The sequence below is a fragment of the Oculina patagonica genome, chromosome 2, assembly GCF_052425735.1.
Source record: "Oculina patagonica isolate OP01 chromosome 2, crgOcupat, whole genome shotgun sequence".
Lineage (NCBI taxonomy): Eukaryota > Metazoa > Cnidaria > Anthozoa > Scleractinia > Oculinidae > Oculina > Oculina patagonica.
Window position 1 is genome coordinate 38,543,742 of NC_135759.1, and position 23,184 is coordinate 38,566,925.

The following is a 23,184-nucleotide window of genomic DNA, read 5'->3' on the forward strand; positions in this document are numbered from 1 at the left end:
GCAACAGGGGCGTCTGGCTTGTTTTTGTGTCTGTTCAAAACATAGTTGGTTGTTGGGAAGACCTAAGTAGCAACTTGCGAGCTTTGTTCTCGGCACTTGGAAAATTTGTAGTGTGACTCACGAACAGGATTTACTATATATCCGGAAGCCAAAAATTCTTATAGTATGCCGAAGCTGTGAGAATCCGATTTCCACTACAAAACCAAACCATTATTTAGAATCACTTGGCATTTCTAAATAAAGATCGAATACTTTCAAAGGGATGTCCATAATGTTCGCTTGATAAAATTTATTCTATTTACAAGGCTAAAAGGTTAAAAATTGTAAAATTAAAATGTTCAAACCAAACGTTTTCGGCTGTTTGCCATCATCAGGGTTAAAATGACCGTCCGCAAGCGTGCATATATATCTTATATAATTCCCGTTGGGAAAAGTTTGGAAACATAAGAAATAACTTGTTTGTTCAAGCTGGGCACTCTGAACGAGATCCTAATGCGGGCAACGAGCGCATCGAAATTCCTGCAATATACAAGTCTTTTGCGTGACTAGATCTCGCGCAGCGATCTTTTGTTGACGTTTTGTCCTCGTAGCACGCGCAAATACGTGAACCGTTAAATAAGGCCGTTACGGCTTTTAAGACCTTTAAAAACCGATGAAGACCGAAGATTTTCGGGTCGAAACGTCTTGTTTTAGTTTTTAACGTTGATATACAACGTTAAGCTTTTTAAGTCAGTGACAAACCTTTTAATAACTTTGTTGGGGCGGAATTGTTGGGTCATTAGCCTCTCAACGATCCTACGCTTGTGGAATGTCTGTGCTGAGGAGAGAACACATCAGGTGAAAGAATGTGATTGGTTTTCCCGCAGATGTTTGCAGGTTCAAAGGTGTGAGCAGGATTTGAATGTTCCGCAATTCGCACTTCTAAGTTTCCCACAGTCTCGCCAATGTAATCAACGCCACAATAACAATCTCCTTTGCAAACAACTTTGGATCTGTGAGTGTTTTTGTCTTTGTTGTTAAAGAGGCTTTTGATTCGCCTTGTTTGCCACAGGATTATAAAGATCAAATTGAAATAAGTGAACTTGTTGAGTTTTGCAATAAACGTTTTACTGAGTTTTTCGTTTTTACCGCAGAACGAGAGCTTGATGAAAACTTTCTTACGTTCTTCGAAGAGAAAAAACCGGAATGATGTTGTCGTCTTGTGATGAGTCGGTTAGAAAGTTGTTGATTGTATGCGAGATAAAACGTTCCGGATAACCTGCTTTGATGAAAGTAGTTTCTAAAGTTTTAATGTCCTTCTCAAAATCGGTAGAGATGCGTTTGGCTCTATGGGGTGCGCCAGTGATGCAATTCCTTTTTCACTTGGTAATGACCTCAGATTTCCAATGGCCAAACTAGAAGCTGATGTATTCCGACCTTTTAACCCACCATTCTATGATCGGTACGTTGATGATTGTCTCTCTAAGAAGCAAAAGGGCGAGCCTGATGCTCTACTAGAACGCCTTAATCGCTACCACCATAACATTTTTTTCCCTGCGAAGAAAACCCCGACCACTTTCTTGATACTGCCTTTAGTTACACCAACAAGTTCAATTACAGTGTCTTCAAGAAACCAGGGAAATTACCAACTGTCTTTAAAGTGCAAAAACGAACGATGAAATCGTCGTATAATTTCCTGTTATATCCATCGAGAAAATGAGCGAATTAATTGGGGTGGGAAGCCGTATTTCTGGCGGGCGTGAATTGCTTTTAGTTTGCATTTCGCCCTTTCGCTACTTCCGCCTGCTTTAAACTTTTCCTGTTTGGGGTTTTGTTGGCAGCGGGAAATGGCCATTGTGATACTTCCAAAAACACTCCTTTGGAAAGGGCGTCCCATTTGTTTTATTAGCGACCCGGGGTCCGGGAGTAAATTTACTCTTATTAAGATAGGATCTCAGATATAACTCACTGTAAATTTAATCCCACGGCCGGAACGTTTCCTTTGCCTTAAAAAACGGAAATTTTCGTCATAAAAATATTTTCGCTAAGTAACTCATAAGGGAGCATAAAAGACATTTATGGCTGTCTTTGCTGCACTGTTGCCTGCGTTTTGCTAGCCAGCTAGGCATTTACTTAGTTCAAAATGCCCGTGGTCATTACGGGAAAATCCGGCTCCGACTATATTAACCAATGGAGATGAATAGAAATTGTAAACACTTTGTACATGTCACAACTCTTTAATTGTTCTTTTAATGGCGCTAAAGTATGTGAAGAAGTTTCCACTTTTACGGTTTCCAATAACGCAGAACTACACTATATATGAGGTATAAATGTGAAAAAATCTAAAATCTACTATTATATCCGAATTATACAAGACAAAACACAACGTAACGTGCATGCAAAAGGCAACGAAACCCAATTAAAAAAACATGCAACCTCCATTTTATGTAGTGCACTATGACTTGAACTTGGGATTTAAACCGTAACCCCTATAGTATTTGTTGTTGTAACGATATACTAGGAAGTTACTGACGCATTCACTTTGTTCCTTTGAAACCCTCATACACTTTACCCCTTATTCAGTAACATTACAACCCTAAGCACAGTGGTCAATTTCAAAATTCTCCAAACTGCTCCTCATATATTTCCCACGGTGCTAGGTACGAGAATTGCTTAAAATATCAAGACAATATCACAATGGTGGTCATTTGGTTAATTCTCATGACCTGTGTGACGGAGTATGTATTGATATAACAAGGAGAAATTTTATTTCGATCACTCTTGGAAATAATGTTAATTGATTGGTGCTTTTTAGAGTCCTAACTTACAATCGAGATTAATATTGATAATATTAACTTGTTATAATGTTTGAACATGCAAAAACGGCAAATCCACCTGCAGCACTAACAGTAAAACTATTTCTCGCGTTGATTGGAGGTAAAGGGCACGAATTGGACGAAAATAATAAAAATAGGCAATATTTCACAAAACCCTCAACTTGAAAACAAAGTTTTTCCTACCATACTTTGGCTATGTGTATCACGGCTATAATGGGTGCATTTTAAATATATCCAAAAGTGTCCCTTCATTTTTAATTATAAAGTAACCTAATTGCGGTTAACTCTCATTCGAAAACTTATAATCACTATCATATTTTGTCATCTAATCTAATTTAATTGGGAAGGGGGAGGGGTAAGAAAGGGGCAAGAAAGGCAGCCCTTATCTTGGGCTGGGTGCAACACAACAATTCTCGCTCGTCAAAGCGGTCAATCGAAAAACTTTAACGTAACGTTCGGTTTTTTGGCTAATAACTATGGAAAAAATGTTTAGTGTATAAGAGTGAAAATAACGTATGATCACAGTACGCTATTACCGAGAATTGGGGTGCCTAAGAGAGACTGAATGGTAGACATTACTACAAATGCTGACAGGCGGTTAGCCGAGATATTAATTGCTCTGCATTAAGCATTAAAGCTAGCCTGGTTTTCACTAGCGACTTAAGTGCAAGCGCAAACACATACTCGAACAGGCGCAAGTATAACAGCGCTTATTTCACCGTGAAAACGGCCTTGACGCATGCATAAGCACAAGTGCAAGCACAAACATAAGGATCAATTTTATCCCTTTTCTTGTGCTTGCGCTTGTGCTTGCGTTCGCGTTATGCCGCGTGAAAACGAAACACCGCATAAGCCCAAGGTAATAGGCCAATTCCGATATATTAATATTCTAACTTGGCTCCGAGGCTTGGGGGAATAAAACAAAAGAAATGATTTATTCATTCCTGAACCTCGACGTGATATCTTTTGTTTTATTCCCCAAGCCTCGGAGCCAAGTTAGAAGTGTCTGCCTAATTAAAGCACTCGTTCCAGATTCCCCCCGCGTCTAAGCATTTGAGCCTTGTAACTAGTAAACATCAAGTTCTTATGCTTGTTTTTATGGTTATATGTCGACGTTCCTTTTTTGCTTGTGCTTGCGTCGTGAAAACCAGGCTTCATAGCTCGCACATAAACGTAATATAAACTGCTAAGTCCTACAGAAATAATTAAAGCTAGCAATGTTTTCCCATTTTGCAGAGACCTTTTCTGGGACGAATGCTGGCAAATGATGTCCTGTAGAGCAAAAAGCAAATTTCACAGTAAATGTCAGATCAAAAAACAGACCAGACATTGTCAGGGTTTCAACGGTATTTTAAAAAGCATAAGATGCCCTTGACTGTAACTAGCATGTGAACCAACCTAATAATTATATATGAAAAGCGTTATGCACTTCACCTTCAACACTTTGGTGAGTTGTAGAGTATACACAGATTAGATCTACCAGTGCAAGCAGATTTCAAAAACTATTGGACGACCCTGGAGAGCCTTCGGTTGTAAGCCACCCCCCCCCCCCCCCTCCTTTATCCCTCAGACAGACAGACAGACAGACAGACAGGCAGACAGGCAGACAGACAGACAGACAGACAGACAGTTTGTTTTAACACGGAATATCTTCAATAGCCGTGCAAAAGAATATATGGACATTGCAATACTAAGAGCTCTAGTGTTTTTTTTGCTATTGTGAAGACTGAATGTGGTAAAGATTTACCAAATGACTCAAGAGACTGTACATGTTCTGATTTCACCATATTCAAAAGAGAATTGCATTATTCGGCACCACGATTTGAAAAAAAAAAACTCCTTCATGAGTCTCTCTTGGTAATCGTCTGGATAACTAACTAAACACCACGGTTACGTACCATATTTTATTTATAGAACATTTCGATACTTACAATGGATGTTCACTTTGTCGGCCATTTCTGCGTACAATTTTCTCCCATATAACCCCAGACGCATTGACAATATGCATCTCCATTGCTTTTATGTTTGCAGGTTCCTTGATAGCAGAACAGTTTTCTGCATTTGTTCTCTGAAAGAAAAAAACTCAAACAGATCAACCAACAAAAACAGGGCAATTTGAAATTAATAAAAAGCTTCCCAAAACGTCTAATCAATTCAAAGAAACTCTGTAACGTCATTTTAGTACAAAAAGGTTGCGTGACAAAACAAGCTTCGTGAACCTTTAAATACTCGAATTCTGAGCAATAATGGTATAAATAGCAAATTCTTTAATATTACCCTGCACTTTTTTTTCATTGAGACAACACAACACAAAAAGAGTACAACAAAATATTAGAAAAAGAACAGTAACAATTATTTCTTTAATATAATAACATTTGTTTTTAATTTCTCACTGTCCATATAACTACTTAGCAATTGATAATAAATTTTGAGAGTCGCGTAGCGCAGAAAAGCTGTTAACATAAAGACGAATTAATATATAGCCGATCTGATAAACTAAAACGTGAAACAAGGAAAAAGGAACATTAATTAAAGAAGAAAAAATGACGAAAAGGAGGACTTGAACCAGCGCTGGTAGTAAAGATAAAATAAGTTAAAACAAATAGCTTTTACCGAGTTCACATTTTCCGCCTCTCCAGTTAGAACTGCACTTGCAGGTGAAGCCTCCTTCTGCTTTGTTTGTGCACGTTCCTCCATTCTGGCATGGACTCGATTCGCACGGTGCTACAAATATTAAGTTTACAAGATAAATTATTAAGGGGGGAGACCCTTACCTACATAATGGTTACTACGGATGGCTTCTATCCATCATATTTAGGTCTCCCTTGGTAGTTTTTAGCCATGCTTATTCTATTGAAGGTTGCCTTCATTTTCGGTAGTTATGACCATATTTGGAAAGTCACGTGACCAGAACACAAAACCCAAAAAACTCACACAGTTTACATTTTTCACCGTTTAGATCAACACCACGAATAGAGAGCATTTAGAAGCAAAAGCTGTAGCACAGCTTTGTTGAAATTTACAGTTATAACGTCACAAAAAACTTTATGACATCATAGTTTTTCAGTAACGCGAATTTCTACAAATCCATGTTACAGATTTTACTTCAAACTGCACTCCACCCGTGGTGTTGATTTCAAGGGAGAAAAATGTAAGCTGTGTGAGTTTTTTAGGGTTTTTATGTTCTGGTCACGTGACCTACCAAATATAGTCATGACTACCGGAAATGAAGGAAATCTCCAATAGAACAAACATTACCAAAAACTAAACCCAGGATACTAAGGGAGCCCAAGATATGACGGTTATAAGCCATCCATAACAACCATTTTGTAGTTAAGGGTTACCCCCCTTAAGCGCCGTCAACACGAGCATTTATGTGTCACAATTTTTATGTGAAAAGCTTTATTTGATCGTGTAGGCAAGTAAATTAGTAAAATAGTATTTGCTGAGAAGCTGGCGTGTTAGCTTTTATGTGACAAAAAAGGATGTCGCATACTAAAAACTGCTCGAGCAGAAGACTCGTCCCATCAAATGTGGCAATGCGACAGCATTGATGGTCCCCAATCTCCCACTGGGCACTGGGCAAGTTTGATTCTGCGTATCTCTGCTGTCCAAAGTCGTTACTGGCTGCTAAACTTTGAACTGTTGACAAATAATTCATGTGCAATCTACACGATCAAATATACTTGTCACGTACAAATTGTCACATAAAAAATTGCTGGCGTAAACTGGCCTTGGCCGGCCAATATGCTTTTAATAATAATAAGGATTTATAGTGCACAAATTATCACGTGAATATGATCAAACTGGAAATTCTGAAGAGTTAAAAATACAAGTCAGAGTAGAGTTAATTAAGAATATTAGAGTAAATTACTGCAAGAATATTTTTTTTACGACGAAGCAAATTGGATGAAAGTCTTATGGAAATTAGTCGCCACATGTATAATAAATGTAAAAAAAATCAGTCAAGATAAAAGGCATCGACGACGGAAATTACTGAACGTACGGCACACATTTTATTTTCCAGAGAAAACACTATCCCCAATTTTTATCGAGAACGCTTTCATATATTTTTTGCCACCTTCAAGACCTACTTGTTGTGTTCAGGACTAGATGTTGAAACACAGCGGAATCGAAACCAACGCAACACGCTTGGCACCGTTTCCGCGTGTTTGCTTCGATTTCTCCTTGCCTCGTTTCACTGTGTGCGTTTTATGTGATTCGCAATTGCTTCTTCTTTTGGTTTTAAGGCACTCGGAAAATAAAAAAACCGCTGTAATTAACAGTTTGTATCGTGGGTGTCAAAAACTGCGTTGTAGCCTAGGCAACAATGCTCCTGTAAATTTTATATGTTGATACGTACTTGTTTGGCAGACAGATCCTCCATAGCCAGATTTACAATTACACTTGATCGTTCCATCGCCGAGATCTTCACAAGTTCCTCCATTCATGCATGAGTCCTCCTTACATTTGCTTACACCTGTATTGGACGGTAGTACGATAATCAGTCAGATACACTGATGTACTAATAATCGCAACAACTAATGCATCACGCGTTCATAGTATCTGTTTGACGGAAGTACGTAACCGATTTGCCAACAGTACGCGCGGTAGCTAATATCTTCGCGGGAAACAATGGATTGATGAATTTAAAAAATCATCAGTTTTATGATCAAGACTGACATCGATGGCACGAAATTAAATTAAAGAAACCGTCGTTACACTTGTTATTGCTACTTACGTTTCTCACAGTATTCTCCGAAATATTCTTCCGCGCAGGTGCATTTAAACGTTTTTTCATCAATGTTTTCGCAAGTTCCTCCATTGAAACAGTGGATGTCGTCACAGGCTTCAACTCCTTTTTGTTCAAGAAAACAACAACAACAGTAATACAAATGTTGAAAGATCCTACTTTCGAATTTATTGTGATATCATCATTAATAGTTTCTATTTATGTAGCATACTTATCCCTTTTGTATATTTTCTATACATAAGTGTCATCTACATGGATTTTTTTATATGTCGATACAATGCTTTGTAAAGTGAAGAAGTGATCCTTGTAGTCCATGGGGAAAATGTGGTGGTTAATGTATCGTTTTTCTCCGTTTCGCTTGCCATACGATTAAAAGAAAACGAAAGATCTGGAAACAGAAGTGAATGCTATTATATTCGAACTTACTTTTGACACAAATTTTGTCATTCATTTCGTCCCAGCCTTCTGGACATTTCTCAAGGCATTCTCCGGTGACAGAATTCTTCACATAGCGGCATGCATTACAGTCGGTGGCCAGAGGTTTACTGCTTGATGTTCTTCGACATCCTTATGAAATTAAAAACAAACCAAAGGAAAAACAACAACAAAAAGTATAATTAAGATACTACTTCCAAAAAATAATAACTAAAATAGAAAAAAAAATGTTTAACACAGAACACAATTTCTTTCCAAAACCACATTTCCTCATAATAAGGGCAATGAGCAATAGTGAATAAGTATTCATCTTTTTGACCCCTCTTTAAAGAGAGATTTGTATGAAATAGAAAATGTGGTCAAAATGTGTTCTTGTAATAGCCAATTGTAGAAGATCTGGTAATTAATTACAAAAAGTGAACTTGAAAGTGATAAATTAAAAAAAATGTTCATTACTGAGAAGAGGAATGGATACTGAAGAATAAAGGTGTCGGGGAGATGCTTAAGAATGTTTTTGGGCACAAATCGATCTTTCTTTGGCGGGGAGGGGTGTCTTGTGCTAAGAAGTATCTTTCGGGTTTAAGTGTAAAATTAATTGTATAATGCTTGATATCAAATATATTAGGGACGTCTATGTTTTGCTTTTGTTGTAAGTCACAATGGCAAAAATCAACTATTTCATTTTCACATTATGTCCCAGCGAAAGATTTAATTTAACAAAATGTTCTTATCGACATGTAACCAGGTTTGCTGATGAAGAGGAAATCGCCACCAATTTACCTTGGTTTGGATCGCACAGCTCGTGGCATTCTTGCACACACATGTTTGTGTCTTTATCAAGCACAGTGTCTCCTTTACAATTGGCTTTGGTCAGGTGTCGCGAAACGATGTGTGCGTCAACTATTTCCAATGGCTTCTCCCCATTCCCAAATGAATAGAAACGGACGTACAGTGGGTTGTCTCTGTCAATCATTGTCAGATAGACGTCACCGAACTCAGTTGTGCCTTGACTTTTCCCGTACTCAATCACGGTACTTGCTGAAGTTTCTTTCAGACAAACAAAGTAGGACTGATAGAGAATATCGGCACCCAAGCCAACCGCGCTAACATCAACAGTGGAAACCATGAGTTTTTGTGACTGTGAATAGTTTCATAGAAAATACATTAAATTTTAACCTTCCCTTGCTGAGGTAACTTCACTTTTATTCCACTCATGCATGGTGGGCATGGTGTCTGTCAGTTTTATGATTGCCTGTGCCGGTTCGGTTTCTTAGAACTATTTTTTAGTTGTTATATCCCTTGCGAAACTAAATCTTTGTTAAATAAAAACCCCGGTCGTTGTTTTTGTCCCCGTCTATTTGAAATCTGGTGTTACAACTTTGCACTCGTGTTACACATTTTTGCACTCAAAACTGCACTACGTTTTTGGCCAATCAGAATTAAGTATTTTTTCATGTATATCATTACAACTGTAATCAGCCGATGCCCTGATAAAAACTGCACAGGTTTTCTTTGTGAATTAAATCAATTATTCTTTTTTTACTTCCTCAATAAAGAATCATATCTCCAATTCAAGTTTGATTTTTTGATTTCTCAATTATTATAAATCAGCCTAAAAACGTTTACCTTAAAAATCCCAACACCATATGGTGAGATCTGGACGTAGTACCATGTATCTTTGTTTTTTGGAACTGCAGAGAAGATAACAAACACAGTTCCTTTTGAAGATGCCGTGAAGTGAAGACATTTTCCTTCTTTGTTGCTTGGGTCAAACCTCAAGGCGTTGGACCATTTCACGTTGCATGGAAGGTAACCAACTACTGTTTTCAACTGAAAGATGTGTTCAGTTGGCCATTCAGCACGTGCAATAAACGAGTCAATCATATCATGTCTCAAACTCGGCCATGACTTATTGGAAACTAAGAAGTCTTCTTTCGTTAGTGTGAGATATCCCAGTTGTGGATGGTACGTCAAAACCATTCCAAGTATGCAAATCTTGAAATCTTTTCCGTTGCCATAATTACAAGCAGTCATCACGTCCATATTATCAGGACTTTCGCCGATAAACCATTCACCGTCAAAGAATCTCACGTACCGTTCCATAAGCGGGGGTATCTCAACTGGGCCGTTAAAATTTCCGGACATGCCCTTTCTAGTGTTGAAGATAACCATGAAAGACGCTTCATCTTCAGTCACTGCTTCCCAGGTGGGCTTGCCAGCCTTCTCTTGGAACTTGTAGTTTGCAGTTTGACAACCAGGTCGTCCAGCGCGAAGTGTTATTTCTGACACGGAAATAGGGCCCTGGAGATTGAGATTGAGCCAATTTAATGGTAAGGTAAAAAGATAATGTTGTATGGGGATCAAGACCCTCAGCTGAGTTAAAAACTATCCAAGCTAGTGTTTTTTGGAAGTCTTATTATTTCTATTGAAAAAAACATTACATAACAGTCACGATAACTATAGTAAAGTAAACGAAAAAAACAATAAATGCAAAAAAGTAAACTATATTACAATACAGATCAACAGAAGCATCCAAATAACTAAAAGACACAAGCATATTTGGAACCTGATTTCCCAAACAGATAAAATCTGTAGTTTTAGTATTGCTTACAGCAAGGCGGCCAAAAGTGTGACCACTTTTAATTTATTCACATTCTTCCGTGCAGATTTAATCCAATCAGAAGTCAACTGGGAGCTGTCCTTGGCTTCTGATTGGATGGTGGTTGCACGAAAGAATGTGAATTAATTAAATGTGGTCACACTTTTGGGCGCCTTGCTGTAAAAAGAGTGCCTCTAAGTAGTCTTCTTGTTCATGGGCTGCTAGTACTCTCCTGGATTGCGTACTAAAACTAGTTAGTGCGTAGTGCTGAAGTGTATATTTTTAGCCAATGCTGCCACAGAAGAAATGGTCTCAATATCGAATAAAACAAATAAATCGCTAATAATTGTTTAAAACTGTAAAAAGCAAACAAAAGACGCAGATAGAAAAGGACACTCAGGCAAGACGATTGCTGATTGTTAAATACAATCTTTTTTTATAAAACTACCAATTAAATCGACTTTTGTCAAAGAAGGGAAAAGGCAGGTCTACATAAACTTGAAAGTACATTTCCAATAGAGCTCATGTGAGTAACTTATTCTTTTTTATGAGATTTTTTGCTATCTCAATGTTGGAATAATATTAACTACTTTATAAGCCATTTTACCTCTTCCATGTAGACTCCAACAGCTCTTTCCAGACCTGCCCTTCTTCGCTCGATCATATAAACCAAATCGTCCCGGTCCTTGTATGGGCAACTCTTCCTTGTCAATTTTCCATCGACTTTAACCTCGTAGTAACTGTCTCCGGTGTCTGGGTCTTTTTTCAAGTTAGCTGTATGTGCCTCACAGCCCCAGTCTCTTTCTTCATCAGTGAACAGGGACGAAGGATTGAACTTTAGAAGATCTGTGATTGGTGCAACCATAAACTTGAAAGGCTTGGGATAAGTTTTAATCGACTCCAACCATTGTTTGATTTCATTTTTTATCGTTGGCGTATTTACATCTGAGATGATGGAAGCGATTTTTTCGTCTCCCCCTTCAACTGTTATAGAGGTAGAAGAAGTTTTCGATTGTTGCTTTTGGCTGCTTCCTTCTTTACTCTCACTCTTGGCATGGAAACTTGCAAAAAGGCTTCTGAACTCCGCCTCCATTACCTGGCTGAACTCTGCTTTGCTTGAGAGCTGATTTCCCTCCATTGTCTTGAAAACTTGAAGTCGGCCACCAAATTTTCCAGATTTTATGTAGTGTGTTCCCCAGCGAAGAATGAAATCCTCTGCAGAAATAAAGAAAGTATTTAATAATTGTTTAGATTAACACCTGTTCATGTAGATGTACAAGAAAAAAAATCGATACAGTATTGAGTAATTCGCTGAAGATCAAGAAATATAATCTTCGGTTGTTTGTTTATACCTACGTTAAAATGTAGTTGTACTTAAAAAGTTGTCATTTTTCCCTTGATGAATTTTTAGTTCCAAGTTTCCCCGATAATTTCATGCATTTCATGCTCTAAAGCAGTTTTCAGTCATGCCATTCTTTATATTTTCAACGGACTTGTTTCTTTAGCGCCACCCCAAATCACTTCATCCTCAACTAGTGCAAGTTTTAAACATATGATTTTTTTGCATACCAGAAGTTTTCGAAAGGTTTGTTTTCTTCTTTTGAATACAAGTAAATGCAGAAGAATACTTACGAAACTTGACAGCTGCGCCAGGAGCTAAGTAGGACAACGGCAGATCCATGAACTCCTGCAGAAAGTTCACACTGAGAGCCGTTGGTTTGACTTCATCGAGATAGATTTCATACCTACAATAGCATGAAAAAAATTACAACTGCCATAATTACAAGATAATGGGTCTAACAAACTACCATTTCTAAAAATTGATATCGTGCTTGCGTCCACTTCCAGATTAAAAAGCTTAATCCCTTAATTAAAAAACGTAATTAGAAAACTTAATCCCTTCACTATTACTACCTACCTATCAATGTCGATAGAAAACAATGCCATGTATTGCTGAGATCCACCAACGGTAGAGCTTCCCCAGGCCTTTTTCACACCGGCGTAAAAACCAAAAGCCGAGCCTGCCATTCCTGCTTGTCGTTGAAGGAATGTTTGGTATTCTGTTCGGCTGTAAAATGACTGCATTGTAGCGCTAGTGTCATAAACACCATGTACATTCATGGTGTCTGGAACATCAAAGTCTTCATACCTTAAAAGCAAAAGTAACTCTAATATCAAATCTGAACACCATTAAACTTGGTTCTCAACGAGTGTCCTTTTTGGACCATTTTAGGTGTAGTTTTCGTTTTTAAAGGGTCTATTTAAGGGGTCGTGCCTTACTTAAAAGGCCATATTTTGTTCTTCCGTCCTAGACTGCAAACTACTCTCGTTTTCTCCTAAAGACCAAAACCGGCCTAATTTTTGGACCATAAACCGCCAGATAAATACAATTATAACCCACTCATTATTTTTTGCGCGCGCTCATTGGACAAAACGCATCACGTGGTACAAAATCGGACGACGGGTATCAGCTAGCCTGTGTACAGCCGTCCCGCTCCGCTCAAAAAAATAGCGGAGCGGGACGGCTGTACACAGGCTAGTATCAGCGAATATACCCCGTCCGATTTAATATTCGTCGCCCGATTTTGTAGGCAAGCACAAAACAAACAAACGAATGGCATTATCCTCCAATATACCAGCCGCCTGAAGGAGTTTATTTACTAAATGTACCCGCAAACCGACACTCAAAATTGCCTTAAAACGCCAAACCGCCAGAGAAAATAGATTCTCTTTTTATGTAGAAATAAATAGAGGACACCAAGACATTCCGAAGAGCTATTGAGAAGCCCTTCAATGCGATCTCTTGACAAATGAAAGTGAAATGAATGTTCTAAGCCGAAGTGGTATGAGATTCTACCGAACAAACAACAAAATCTTTAATTTCTTGAGCCAGAAATTCCGATCACTTTCCGATCTTATCTGTTACATAACACAAGATTGAGAGACCACCATAAACTAAGTAAAATATATATCAAGATTTGAACAAGTCGGAACAAGTGCTCGCAAACTTCCAGATAGATAATCAAAACGCGTTATCATAATAAAAATATCCAAGCCACTAAATAATGATTACTCGAGCATGCAGGACTAAACGTTTAAAATTACCATAGCAAATATAAAAGTATGTAAACTTGTGTGCCAACACTTACGATGCTTTTCCGGAACAATCTCGTTGCACAATGCTCATCTTTCGTGATTCTGGACTGTAGTCACCACGGCCATCAAACCCAACTCCGATAAAGGCAGCGCCGTCAATAAGACTCTTAAATTTAGATCAAATATTGGGACAGTTAAAATTTTATCAACCTTTACAAAGAAAGTCCTAAACTAATACAAACTTAATAACGAAATTTAAGAAGAATTTATTTTGAAAGTGTTATCCTTGCTTGCTTTGAAATTAATTGCAGATGGCGTATGAGCCCCTAACTAGAACATGTAATCATTTACAATTTCATTCAACTCGTTTTAATTTTAATAAACGACTTTTAATAGACTTCACTCTCTCACAGCTTAACTTATCCAATGTGAAGTAAGTGCCAATTTATACTTTGTGGCTCCTTTAGATTGAATTTCTCCTTTATGCTAGCAGTGTACGACGTAGCTGCTGCTATGAATACAGCCGCCTATCGGCTTAGAAAGGTCCACTTTATAATTAGTTTCCATCGAAACCGGCCCTGCAGCATAAAATTTTCGGGGGTTCTTATCACATATTTTGCGCATTTTACATCCCTTCTTACAAAAGCGTGAACACTAAAAATATGTCTGGAATGTTTGTTTAGAGCCAATCACATGCGAGAACTTCAGTCCGCAGACAGAAACCACAAACAATAAATTGGTTTCCATCGGTCACGGAGCAACTTTAGTTCTTATTTTGTTTCAGGATACACGCTCTGTCTTTTTCTGGAATTTCACGCTTAATGTTTTCCTACCAGACAAATAGTGGTTTTCCCCTTTGCTTGAAAACACGGATCGCCAGGCTGATACTCCTTGCCAAAACATCCATTCATTATCATTCCGCCTACTCCCATGGGATAAGAGAATGGTTGGTCTCCAATTTCTCCGTCTGGTTTTTCATCTTCTCCAGTAATTTCAGCATCAATGTGAAAGCCAGGAGGGACAAACATGTCTTCTGTTTTCCAGCCTTTGTCAGGATTGATGTTGATGTCCAACTGAAAACAAAACAAGTCAGACCACCGCTTTATATCAAGAATCACTTTTACTACCGATCAATCAGCATTTTTGCCTTCCGTATTGCTAAATTGTATTTCTGTTGTCTGAAAAGACACCAATAAATTAGATTATTTAATGTTAGGAAGTAACATCAAAGTGTCAATTCTTAGTGTCTTGACTTTAATTATACATCCGGGGGGAACTCCTCGAAAATTTGGGTGGGGATTTACAGCGCCCTTCTTGAAACTCTCACCCTATTTCAGACTAAAATTTTGCGATCTTCCCCATCTTATTTTAGACCTGAATCAAATCAAGCCTTTTTGTTTGCGTAAACATTTGAGAAATGCTTCAATGCATCAATGCAAATTTCTGATAATAATTTTATCGGGCTTTTCAGGAGATGAAATAACAATGATAAAAATAGTTTCTTCTAAGAAATATAAGTCCTAATTTCTGACCAGATTGTAAGAACAATACCCTTCTTCAAACTAACATGGTCAACAATTTTACCTTTGTTTCGACCAAAACGGCTCAAACACCATACCTTTGGCACACAAACCAATATAGGTTATATCAGGGAGTAGCGGCACGTTATTTTATAGACATTGTGAAGCGTTTGATCACCAACGGAAATGAAAATAAAAGTGCAGAAACATGAACAGAATGAATGGTTATAATACCTTTTTGTTGATGAATTCCCCGGCTTTTTCCTGCTGCTCCCCCATGATCTCCAACTGTTTTTCCAATGCCTTTTGTCCTATACTCATAGCCATGCCAGTCGTACCCGTCATATCCGAAGCATCATTTTCCTAGTGCATATTGAAAAACAAAATTTTAGTGAAAGCTATTCGCATGTTCAATTTTAAGCGGACTGTTAGAAGAAGAAGAAGAAGAAGAAGAAGAAGAAGAAGAAGAAGAAGAAGAAGAAGAAGAGAAGTTTTTGTAAATTTTTTGTAAGCTTCACTGCTCATCTTTAATGATAATGTTTATGGATATCTCCAGAAACGTTTCTTAAAAGTACCATACTATTTTTGCACCAACTTATAACACTTAAATTTACATAATTAGTGCATATAGGGAAAAAAGTTGTGCTCTATGGTTTCTACCTTTGGCCTCAAAAACCAGAAGTAAGTTTTCAGATTTCTTGAATTAAAGAATACGCAACACTCAAGCGCAAGGTGGCAACATGTACTTTAAAGGGACTGTATCATGGCTGAGTTAAGTTTATTTTTTTTAAGTTTTGCCAAATACTTGCTATGAAACTTATATTTAAAAATAAATTACTCCTATGGATTCAAATGACAAAACCCTAGCTTCATTGCAAACAAACGTGTCCCCAAAACGTTATAATTTATAGTTGCAAGAACATGAGACTAATTTTGAAAACTGTTCAGCCCAACAATATTTCAAAAACCCATACTGCAATCCGTTTCAATCTTCGTCAGTTTTGGCCATCCGTACCTTCTTTTGTATTTGCTGTGTTATTAAAATGTTTCTTTACTGTTTTAAGGAGATTTCCAAGTATTGCATTGCGCATCCTTACTGCGCAGAATTTTACGCGTAATTAGCGCGCGCACATAAACAAAATGGCGGCTTTTTTATGCGGCTTGGCTAGCGAGAGAGAGAAATCGTCGTTTTCTCGTAAACGAGTTCGGTGACCTATCATTTTTTTCTCTTAGTTCGAATGTAGCGATCAAATTCTTTCTACAAAATGAATACAGATCAATTTCTATGGCAGAATACTACATTATTACCGAAAACGTGTACTTTGCCAGTACTCGCAAAGGAAATATAAGGAGTTATATGGTAAATACAAGGTCTTCCTGCTCCTAAACGAATACGGTGATCCCCCTTTTTTATTTCAAAATTTCAATTCCCTTAAGGTAAACAACCAACTGGCAAAGTTTGGTTGGAAATCTATGAGCAGTTCTATTTCAAGGGAATTACCTTAAGCGGTTATTTTTATATTTCACTGAATTTGATGGTCATTTCCGATGCCTAGGTTTGGCTAAAATCCGTGACACAGTCCCTTTAAATTCCATTGTGCCCCTAGAAAGACTGATTTAATATTATTACAACCTCAGTCATGTACCTTTTCAGCGGGTGGTGACTCAGTAGCTTCATCCTCACCATCATCTCTCTTCACTCGACGTTTGGCCTGGTTTTCAAAATCATCACTGTTTCTCTTTTGTGGGTTTCCGCCTACATGCGAAGTATAGGAGTTAAACGTATGTAAAGAAAACATTTGATATAACATTTCATACAGTTTAGCGTGTACTTATTGATTGCGCAATGGTTTGTGGTATTCATATTTAAACTGCAATCATATGTCATATGTTATTTGTACTTCTCGCAATATTCAAACGACAATATAAGTGCGATTGAAAATTGATTCGCAGCCAGGATAAGACATGAAAAAATGTATTAATAAAAAAACGTTCTCTGGCAAAAAAATGGATACAATTGGAATAAAAAGATAAATCTAAAATATATACAAAATGACGTGAGACTAGAATAATAAAAGAAACTACAATACAAGAGTAAAAAAAGTGTTAAATAAGTTCACTAGTTTATTAAAGAATAGAGTATCGATTGGGAAGCAGCTTTGAATTATTGTCTGCATGCTTAAAAGCAGAGGTTGTGCCATGATACTAATGTTTTACGAAGAGCCTTTATCAATAACACGTGAGTTATCAAAGTCAATACAATGTCCAAATGTTCAAGCGCGTTTCGCAATTTTTGAGCCTCTAACACGAGTCTTTACATTCCTAAGATGTTCTTTCTTTCTCGTTTAAAAAAAGGAGAAGTTTCGCTCACGTGACAGCAATCTCAATCAGCACAGGGTATCTTTCTCAGACAGGTAAAACTTGTTCGAATTTGCTAGAGCCGCAAAACGTTGCTCCAAACGCCAAAAGTTGCTCAAAAGTTGCAGAGCGCAATCGGGACAGTCCTATTGAACTCCCCCGGGCATGATAATTTATGATGTTTGTGAGAATCAATACAGGGAATTTTCTTCAGTACCTTTACAACCATAGAGCTCTGCCCTCATTGATACGTGGCCATGCTTAGCGGTAGGTAAAATACGGATGTAACGTGCGGTGATCGGCGGCATTAAGTCGTGACGTACAATAGTGTCCCGGTCAGTATTTCCAGTAAACACCTAATCAGTAAGTAAACATGAACAATTGTTAAGGAGTAATAACAACAACAACAACAACGTTTATTTGAACTGCAAAATTACTAAATTACTTAAACAATAAATAAATTAAAAATACATACAGTTGCTGGTCACCCAAAATAACTAAAAAGCTAAACTAGTTGGGTGACCACTATTTATCAATTTAAAGTAAACATAAGGTCGAAAAAGAGGCATTTTACATTTTACACACTTAATTAAGGAGGTAGATTACAGAACAAATAATTAAATCTTAAACATGTATGTACAATAAAACAGATAAATAGTAAAAAAAGAAAAATGACAGAAATACCAGAATATAGCGTTCATTTTAAGGTGCCTAATAATTTAGTATTTTATCACCATTAGCCCAATGATACTGACGAAAGGCTGACAAACATTTATCAATGAATAGGATAAGGCGAGTGTGACGACAGACTTGGTTGTCATTGTCAAACGTGACCAAGTGTGTCTAAAACAAGACAATTCCAACGAGTAACTTTAAAGTCATTTGATTGAAAAGCTCAAAAATAGGGTACGTTTGAACTCTTTTAATGTAACCATAGCAACTTGCCTAGACGTAGTAGCAGTGTCATTTTTTTGGCAACTCTTCACAGATTTAGGCTGAATGTTATTCGTCAATATCACTGGGATAGCAGTGATACAATACCAAAAACAGTAATTTTTTTAACTATGGTAAGGCCCCTTAAAAAAACGTGATTGCTCTAATCCATATTATTTTCTTCTGCAACGAAAAACCACGTATGACAGCCTTGGCAAAACGAGATACTTGTTAAAGTCAAAACGAGCCGAAGCGAAAATAACACAGTCCTAGTAAGGTTAGAACGCCAAACATTCCGTACTGTCGAGGCATTTGCAGTTTATTTCAAAATGCTTCAGTTGGGACATACATTGCCAGGTGGCCATGGCTTTGAGACCGAAGAATGGATCAATTCAAGGTTTTTGTTGCCATCTTAATTCGGAAGAAACAGGAACAGGGGCAAACGCGTCTAGAATTCCTGTACATAAGGTGCGCGGTATTTTGGCTGAGTTTGAACCGCTATAGCACCACACAAATTGTCGAATTTTTGCGGTTAACTTTTAGAAAACGCAATTTGCAATTTATCTTACCAAAAAAAACGAAAACCCAGGGCTTCTCCCCCCTCCTCCACCCACTCCTTGTTCAGCAGCGGAAATCAACAAATTAAATCAAATCTGCTTAGAAATTGATTAGTGTATTTAAGTCAGTCCTATTATTGACTCAAAATTAAAAAAAAAAACGCTTCCGACAAAGGGGTGGTCTTTTAGTGATATTATTATGGGCTAAGTGTATAAGACCTTATCTGCAGCATCTCCTGGTTTCCTGTAGCCTTGGAAGGTCGCTCCATCGTTACCGTACTGCAGCTTGTACTCTTTAACCCATTGATCAACCTTATCTCTTCCTTGCGTTGCTACCCCCGTTACGGTGTGCTGACTAAGCAAATCAATCTGGAGCCATGGATTGGCATCACCGGCAGCAACTGCCCAAGATCCTCCTTTACTTCCTTCTATTTTGATGTTTAGCCTGGCCCGGCTTGCGGCATAATTTGAATTCCACTGTGAAGAGACACTGAGTTGTCCGTCTTTTATTGCATCGCTCTCCATGCCTAGAGCTTCCTTGCATCCTACATGTTAGTGGATACAGATAAATAGTTAATGTATGTTTAAGGAAAGGTTTCTGTTGACATTAACATTGACAAACCTTTATCTTACTACGGTTGAAACATCATTAAAAAAATGATAAAAAATATATATTATACCGTTTTACGTGTTTGCCGTGTGGGTAACCGTTGAGGAGTAAAAGTCATGATTCCCTTTCTAAACCTTGCAGGGGTTAATGGCTCACTTAGTTTAAATGGAAGTCCATTCCAAAGAGCAGCCCCGGAATAACCAAAACTGCGTTTAAAATAATTAGTTCTTGGTTTAGGTACTTGCAGAATGTTCTTAGAGTTACGGTTTCTGTAGAAAATAATCACGAGCCGATAGATATGTGGTTTAGCTGATCAAATCCTTTAGATTGACGCAATTTGCTTGTTTTCCAGGATGCAGTGTATAATAGCAGTTAACAGTGTCTTAAACTCGGACCAAAATGACCCATTACGCCAACTGTAGCTTACCAGTCTCGCATCTTTCTCCTATCCAGCCACTCTGACATTCGCAAGTGTATTTTCCTTCTGCTTCGTTCGTGCAAGACCCTCCATTCAGGCACGGGCTTGAATCACATGCCTCCATTTCGGCTAAAGGGGAATTTTCAAAATCTCAATTTCCACAGAACAAGGAAACACCATAATACAATAATTATTGTATGACTTTCTTTAACTTGAAGTGTGGTTAACCCATATTGAAAAATTGTTGGAAGCTGTTAATTGGATGTATGATATGATGTTACTGAGAATCTATATAGAGAATTTTCTTCAGTACCTTTACAACCATAAAGCTCTGCCCTCATTGATGCGTGGTTTTTCCAAGCTGTTGGAAGAATACGGATGTAACGTGCGGTGATCGGCGGCACTAACACGTGACGTACGACAGTGGTTTTATCCTTGTTTCCAGTAAACACCTAATCAGGAAGTAAAAAAGATTATTTATTTTCAGGTCTGCTCCGAAAGGGGTCACCACCTTATCGTGGTGGGGCAGTTTTCGTGTCTCAATGACCCCAAGAGTTATGTCGGCTGTAGTCAAGCATGGCGCAAATAGGCATCACGCAACTAAGCGTTACGCAAACGGTCATAAAGTTAGTAACCAAAACGCATACAAGCATAACGCAAAAAGGCATCACGCAAACAGTCATCACGCAAATGGACATCACGCAAATAGGCTTCACGCAAACAAGCATAACGCAAACGGTTTTGACGCAAACAGCAAAAACGCAAATAGGCATAACGGCAAGAGGCATAACACATTAGCCGTTCGAGTGGCTTATTAGTTTGATTTTGCCTCGTTTTTTTCCTTGTTAACTCTTAAAAAAAACACTTTGATGCATTTTGGTTTCAATACGAGTGGCATTTCAAAGCTGTGTTTTCACATCAATAAAGGAAATTTGAAAGATTTCTCAAGAGATCATCAACACTGACGGAACATAATGTCTACATGTGTCTTAACCTTGATATATCAAAGTTATTGCGTGATGTCTCTTTGCGTTATGGCTGTTTGCGTCATTCCTATTTTCTTGATGGCTGTATTCGTTGTGCTTGTTTGTAGTGACGATCTTTTGCGTTATGGCTTATGGCTTTATGCTTTATTGCCTTATGCCCCTTTGCATTATGCCTATTTGCGTGCTGCCTTTTTAGCGTTTTGCCTGTTTGTGTTATTCCTGTTTTCGTTATGGGTATTTGCAGAATCCGCTTGTTGCCATTCTACTTTGGATTGACGCATTCACGATTTCGATGATTTTCTTTCAACTAATGGGTATTGATTTTTGTTAAAGATATACGTCGATTTTTTTAAGTCAGTCATAGTATTTATTCAAAGTACAAAGAGCACAAAGGAATGGAATTCCTACAAAGGAATTGGCCTTTAATTGATGTTTTTATGGCCTAAGTGTATATCACCTTATCTGCAGCATCTCCTGGTTTCCTGTAGCCTTGGAAGGTCACTCCATCGTCACTAGACTGCAGCTTGTACTCGGTGACCCATTGACTATAAATGTCTCTTCCTTGTGTTGCTACCCCCGTTACAGTGTGCTGCTTGAGCAAATCAATCTGGAGCCATTTGTTGGCATCATTCGCAGCAACTGACCAAGCTCCTTGTTTACCTCCTGATGCTTTGATATTGAGTCTTCCCCGGACAGCGGCATGCCTTGAACTATACTCAGATGAGGCAGTAATTTGTGCGTCTTTGATTACACCACTCTCCATGCCGAGAGCTTTGTTGCATTCTAAATGTTTATGGATACAGAAAAATCGTTAATACTGAGTTTAAAGAATCGTACCCGTCCGATAGATTTAGCCGGTGTAGCTGATACAATCCTTTAAGGTTGGTTATTTGACAATACGCACTTGAGAGTCAAAACTTCATACCTCTGTAATGATCCCATTTAAAGTCCTACTTTAAACAAGCAACCGCACAAAATCGTTGCCATAGCAACGTCCAAAGTGGTCAAAGATACCATATATTTGACGTTTTGAGGCTAAAATATTAAAAAATAGACAGTGAAAGTTTTTGTTTTTCATATATTTTTGTCTAATCGACAAAAGAAACAATCTAACAATTTTTATAAAAAATTCTGTAGGTGATGTTCAGAGCCGCCTTAAATTTATGAAAAAATTACGTAACTCCGAATCCTGCCCACAATTTTTTTTAAAAAATTGGCAAAAATTTTTCTTTTTGTCGGTTACATAAGAATATATCAAAAACAAGAACTTTCACCGAGTAGTTTTTGAGTTTTTAGCCTCAAAAGGTACATAATAGGGTATATTTGACCAAAAATTTCGTTACCATAGCAACGAATTTTGACGTCACAATGACCTCAATTTGTTCATGTGTAAAACTTGCACAAGTTTGTACTAAAATATTTTCCTAAACTGCGGATGATTATTAGTAAAAGTATAGTAAAATTTAAGATGTCACCCTCATACTGTTGATACAGGTTCTTGAACAAACATAAAGATTGCTTTTTCGTCACTGGCTGGGTTGTTTTAGGCCTTTTTTTTTCTATTTCATAACTGAAAAGGGAGGGATCACAGGCACCGCAATTGGTGCAAAGACATACTCAAACGCTTTGCGTCGCATTTCGACTGTCGCCAGACTTCAACAGAAGTTGAACCAGGATTACACACTTGTTTTTTTTATGCGAACGGAAAAACCCAACTTTTGCCGTCTGCTGTTTGCCGCTTATACGTCAAAGTGAGTAGTTTTCTTTGGTGTGAATAAGTAAATTATTTTCTATTGTTCTGATGAATTTGTTAGAAAATGTAAACAGAATCAGCAGCATTTTGCCGTTTGCCGTTTGCTGTCAGAAAGTGAAGCTTGATCTCTCTAATAACGCTAAAAAACGTAAAAAACGCAGATCTAAAAGACCCATAACACCAACTGTAGCTTACCAGTTTCACATCTTTGTCCAAACCAACCACTCTGGCATTCGCAACTGTACTTTCCTTCTGCTTCGTTGGTGCAGTACCCTCCATTCAAGCACGGGCTCGAATCACATGCCTCCATTGCTAGAAAAAAATTCAGAATCTCAATTTCCACAGAACAA

At 37.8% G+C, this 23,184-nt stretch overlaps 1 protein-coding gene across 2 annotated transcripts in view; it reads right to left on the bottom strand.

Annotated features, from left to right (window-relative positions):
- The window catches only part of LOC144644632 (uncharacterized), a 117,329-nt gene that overhangs the window by 83,134 nt on the left and 11,011 nt on the right, over positions 1-23,184 (bottom strand). The window contains exons 12-32 of one of the 2 annotated variants that reach the window (XM_078504162.1): positions 23,030-23,146; positions 21,539-21,864; positions 20,409-20,547; positions 20,105-20,224; positions 19,287-19,612; positions 17,795-17,933; positions 16,866-16,975; positions 15,454-15,582; positions 14,533-14,772; positions 13,753-13,865; positions 12,522-12,752; positions 12,236-12,348; positions 11,211-11,818; positions 9,631-10,305; positions 8,785-9,142; positions 7,996-8,136; positions 7,558-7,674; positions 7,180-7,296; positions 5,430-5,540; positions 4,748-4,884; positions 2,219-4,088 (exon numbers count right to left, since the gene is read on the bottom strand). In XM_078504162.1, the coding sequence (XP_078360288.1) occupies positions 4,757-4,884; positions 5,430-5,540; positions 7,180-7,296; positions 7,558-7,674; positions 7,996-8,136; positions 8,785-9,142; positions 9,631-10,305; positions 11,211-11,818; positions 12,236-12,348; positions 12,522-12,752; positions 13,753-13,865; positions 14,533-14,772; positions 15,454-15,582; positions 16,866-16,975; positions 17,795-17,933; positions 19,287-19,612; positions 20,105-20,224; positions 20,409-20,547; positions 21,539-21,864; positions 23,030-23,146 (4,358 nt within the window). In that variant the 3' untranslated portion in view covers positions 2,219-4,088; positions 4,748-4,756. Of the gene's footprint in view, positions 1-2,218; positions 4,089-4,747; positions 4,885-5,429; positions 5,541-7,179; positions 7,297-7,557; positions 7,675-7,995; positions 8,137-8,784; positions 9,143-9,630; positions 10,306-11,210; positions 11,819-12,235; positions 12,349-12,521; positions 12,753-13,752; positions 13,866-14,532; positions 14,773-15,453; positions 15,583-16,865; positions 16,976-17,794; positions 17,934-19,286; positions 19,613-20,104; positions 20,225-20,408; positions 20,548-21,538; positions 21,865-23,029; positions 23,147-23,184 lie in introns of those variants that run through there. The other variant, XM_078504161.1, reaches the window with a different exon arrangement.